Genomic DNA, 4,353 nt, shown 5'->3' with positions numbered 1-4,353 from the left:
TTCCGGGGGGGCCTCGCGTGCACACGGGTCCCACCGCCGGCTCCAACCTCCCCTCAGAGCGACCGATGCCTTTTATTGCAACAGCCCTGCTCCAATGGGAGCAAGTGGGCATTTGATTCCTACCTCCACCCAACCCAAGCTGCTACAGGGAATGGGAAGCCGCCCGAAGGGAGGGTACCACCCCCCTCACAGGCTCCCGCTGTGCTCGCATCCCACCGCCTGGATGGGACCTGGGGGTGCACGCCCACAGCCGCCCCACCGCCTGGATGGGGCCCCCACCCTCCCCAGCTCTCCCGTCCCTGTGGACACGGGCCTGGGCCGTGAGGGGCCTGCGCCATCCTCAGTGGCCTGAAGTCCCCACACAGACAGGGGCCCCCCGCACATGGTGGTGTCATCGGCCGACCAGGGCCGGCAGTCCCCTGCGCTGGTCCTGGCCTGCGGGGCGCTGGGCAGCAAAGTGCCCAGGGAAGAGGACAGGCGATCGCTGCACACGGATGTGCAGGAGGCAGACAGGGAGCAGGAGCCGCCATCGCTCATCTCGTAGAAGCCTGGGCGGGGCAGACAGGAGGTCAGTGCAGGGCATGGGTGTGTGTGTGTATGGGTATGGGGTGTGTATATGTGTATGGGGTGTGTATATGTGTGTGGTATGTGTATGGGTGTGTGAGTGTATGTATATGTGTGTATATATGGGTATGGTATGTGTATGGGTGTGTGTGTATATATGTGTATGGTGTGTGTATATATGTGTGGTATGTGTATGGGTGTGTGAGTATATGTATAGGTGTGTGTATATATGGGTAGGCGTATATGTGTGTGGTGGTGTGTATGGGGATGTGTGAATATATGTGTATGCATACATACGTGTATACGCGAGGCACATATATACCATGCATGTGACACATATATGTAGATGTGCACGAGCGCGCATAGGTGCACACACATGTTTGTGTGTACAGGCACATGCACTTCTGTTGCCATGTGTGTTTATGTGTGCACACACATTTTACACACGCGTCTGTGCATACACACGTGTATGCATGTGTGCCTGCGCCTGTGTGTGGTGTGTGTATGTGTGCATGCATATGTGCAAATGTGCCTGCTTTCTGTGTGTGTCGTGTGTCTATGTGCACACACATGTGCCTATGCCTGTGTGTGGCGTGTACCTGAGCTGGGCCGACTGTCGCCGTCGGGGCCCTCGGTGGACGTCCTGCACATGTCGAGCTGCAGCTCACTGACCTGCTGGTCCAGTTGGTCCAAGTGGGTTTTCAGGCCGAGGTCCTGGCATCTCAGCCGGTTCTAGCACAGGAAATAGCACAGACTTTGGGACACCATGGCCGTGTCCATCACGGACACAGGTTAAGCCTGAGGCCCCCCGAGCCCCGCGCATCCTCACCCTGCAAGCAATCCGCCTGCTCACAGGAGAGGAAGGCCACTGACCCCCACCCCCCGTGGTTTCCTCCTGATCGTAGCCTTCTTATCAGCAATGGTCAACTGGACACTTTATACACACACACACATACACACACAGACACTCACACACTCACACAGATACATACATACACACAGACACACATAACACACAGACACACACATACACACTCATACACATACACACATACACCCACAGACACATACACAGACACACACACCCACAGACACACACAAACCCACAGACACACACACACTCACACACACATACTCACACACATTCACACACACAGACACACACACACAGACACACACCCCACTCACACCACACACACACACACACACACATATTTCAGAGAGAAAGGGGGAGGGAGAGACAGAAACATTAATGATGAGAGAGAATCACTGATTGGCTGCCTCCTGCACGCCCCGCACTGGGGATCGAGTCTGCACATGGCCATGTGCCCTGACCAGGAATCGAACCCGGGACTCTTCAGTCCACAGGATGACACTCTATCCACTGAGCCACACCACCCAGGGCTCAGACACAGAGTGACACCGCCTGTGAGTGAGATCAGGAGCCGACAGCACAGAAACGCCCAGTGGCAGGCACCGCACGCAGATTCCCACCTGCTGTTTAGTTCTTTGCACATATTGTACACACAGCACATTAAGTCACACACACACAGTGCACATGCGTGTATATTATATAACACACATGGTACACACGTGTATATTGCATCACACACAAAGCACACATGGGTGTATATATTATATAATATACATAGCACATGTGCATGTTATATGTGTAATACACAGGTGTTGATATTATATAATACATGTGGGCATGCTATATAATATACACGTGTACATTTTATAGAGCATACACTACATGCCTGTGGACAGTGCTCAAAATACATCCACACATGTTCGCATGCAAATGTGCATATTGCACAACACACATACACACGTGTATGATACATGCGACACGTCCATGTTATACACCACACGGCACATGCATGTGACGAGTGCTCATCATGCATGTACACACGTGCCACTGAGTGCAGGTGAACCACTTGCCCGACTGTTTAATAAACGCTGATTTCTTCTTTGGATGGTAAAACCTCGCTGTTTTCAGGGTCTGCTGCTTACATTTCTTGTTTTGATTAACAATTCATTTTAAGGAAAATAATTAACGAATGTAATTATGTGGTGCGTCCTGTTTAAGGAAATCATTAATTGTGTTTTGATTTTACCCAGGAAACGAGAAAATCCCGAGGCCAATCACGGCTCAGGAAATCGCTCCAGTGACTTCACTGCCCTGAGAACGCAGTGGTGCGAGGAGGCGGCCACGGGAGGAGCAGGCGCAACCATCGTGGACTCTCAGGGATCAGGCGGGCGCAGAGTCTGACAGCCCCCGGGCCAGGCCCACTGGACAGCTTCCCAGGAGTGGGGGTACCGGCACGAATGCAGATTCCCAGGCCCCCGCCACCCACGGGCCGGATCCCAGGCCATGCCTGCATGCTAGCAAACTGCCCAGGGACCACGAAGACGCTTCATGGCCACACACCACAAATGGCCTGAAAACGCCTCCCGGGGCCACCACTGGACACACCTGGGGCCCACCCTCCTCTGCAGGCCACTCACGGGGAGGGGACAGCTGCCCGGGCTTGGTCTGAGCCTGTCAGGTGCCCTGTGGGTGGGCCGCGTCACCCTCCCCCTGTCACCCTCTCCCTGTCCCTCAATCAGTAGCAAAGGCCGGGGCCCAGGTTAGCCTCCCGGGCGGCAGGCAGGAGCCGCCAGGGTCTGGCCGGCAGCCGCACCCTCACTGTGACCTTGAGCTCAGGCCTCCCCGGAGGGTCCAGAGGTCAGGCCCAGGGCCCCTGCACGCAGCTGGTCCCGCGCTGCGCCTGTGCAGCTGCTGGGACACTCGGGACGAGCCGGGACCAGCAGCCTCAACCCTGGGGAAATCTAGGGAACCTCTCGGGCAGGGCCGGCCGCCCCCACCTGCCTCCCGAGGGCACCCATCCTGCTGGGCGAGGAGCCTCCCGCCTCCTGGGCAGCCCAGTGTCTACATCCGCCTCCTCTGGGGCTGGCACATCTCCCTGAGGCGGAAGCAGGTGAGCACAGGGCTGCCCAGACAGCGTGGCTGCTTGGGTCAGAGGTCACGGGCTTCATCCACAGGGAGTGGCGAACCCTGCAATCTCCTCTCTGTGGCACATCAGGGTCGCTCACTGCCCAGTGCGCACTGACCACGCCGAGGGCACCCTCCCGTGACTTCGTGACTTCGGACCCAGCGTCTGGGTGAGTGTGGATGCGAAGGCAGCCTGTCAGCCAGGAAGCCCCGCAGGGTAAGGTGCTGCGGTCGGTCCACAACCCTCCTCCTGCCTTCACACCGGCTGGTGAGCCCGGCCGGGTGGGCGTGGCAGGGCGTGTGCGTGTGTGTGTGTGTGTGTGTGTGTGTGTGTGTGTACGCGCGTGCGCACACGCAGGGGTTAACTGGGAGTGACGGGTGCGGTGGCGGCCGGGACGGAGTCTGGCTGTACTCTGCACCCAGAGCGAGGACACTCCTGTTTGTCCCCGTGCTCGCGCTGAGCTGAGGTCACACATTCAGTCTTCTCTCCGGATCACGTAATCCGTGCTGAGAACAAAGTTCCAAGACAAAGTCTGCGTGTTCCTTCTGGCCCCCACATTAAAAAACTGAAACAAAAGAACCTGTTTGATCCTCGCCTCCAAAGGCTGCTGGTAATTAAAGGCTGGCGGCACCAGCTGATTTGTTACTGAACGTTAATCATCAACTGTGCGCCCCCCTCTCTCCCTCCCTCCGCCTCCCCCTCCCAGCACAGCTCAGGGCAGCCCTGCAGCACGGGGCACCCCCTATGCGGGCTGCTGTGTGCGCCCCGCGCTCACGGGTAAGGCACGCTG

The 4,353-nt window shown here is 57.0% G+C and overlaps 2 protein-coding genes across 2 annotated transcripts in view; one reads left to right on the top strand and one right to left on the bottom strand.

Moving 5' to 3' along the window:
• Window positions 1-2,424, bottom strand: part of DACT2 (dishevelled-binding antagonist of beta-catenin 2) — a 4,821-nt gene extending 2,397 nt beyond the window's left edge. Inside the window, exons 1-3 of the mRNA XM_014542366.1 lie at window positions 2,410-2,424; window positions 1,164-1,296; window positions 191-548 (exon numbers count right to left, since the gene is read on the bottom strand). Of these exons, the coding sequence (XP_014397852.1) occupies window positions 191-548; window positions 1,164-1,296; window positions 2,410-2,424 (506 nt within the window). The remainder of the gene's footprint in view (window positions 1-190; window positions 549-1,163; window positions 1,297-2,409) is intronic.
• Window positions 2,425-2,465: 41 nt separating this feature from the next.
• LOC102242995 overlaps window positions 2,466-4,353 on the top strand; it is a 6,300-nt gene continuing 4,412 nt past the window's right edge. Inside the window, exons 1-2 of the mRNA XM_014542361.1 lie at window positions 2,466-2,471; window positions 3,404-3,732. Coding sequence (XP_014397847.1) covers window positions 2,466-2,471; window positions 3,404-3,732 — 335 coding nt within the window. The remainder of the gene's footprint in view (window positions 2,472-3,403; window positions 3,733-4,353) is intronic.

Source organism: Myotis brandtii, unplaced genomic scaffold, assembly GCF_000412655.1.
Source record: "Myotis brandtii unplaced genomic scaffold, ASM41265v1 scaffold1077, whole genome shotgun sequence".
In the NCBI taxonomy this organism is placed as follows: domain Eukaryota; kingdom Metazoa; phylum Chordata; class Mammalia; order Chiroptera; family Vespertilionidae; genus Myotis; species Myotis brandtii.
The sequence above is the reverse complement of the archived record's forward strand: the minus strand, read 5'-3'. Positions and strand labels throughout refer to the sequence as shown.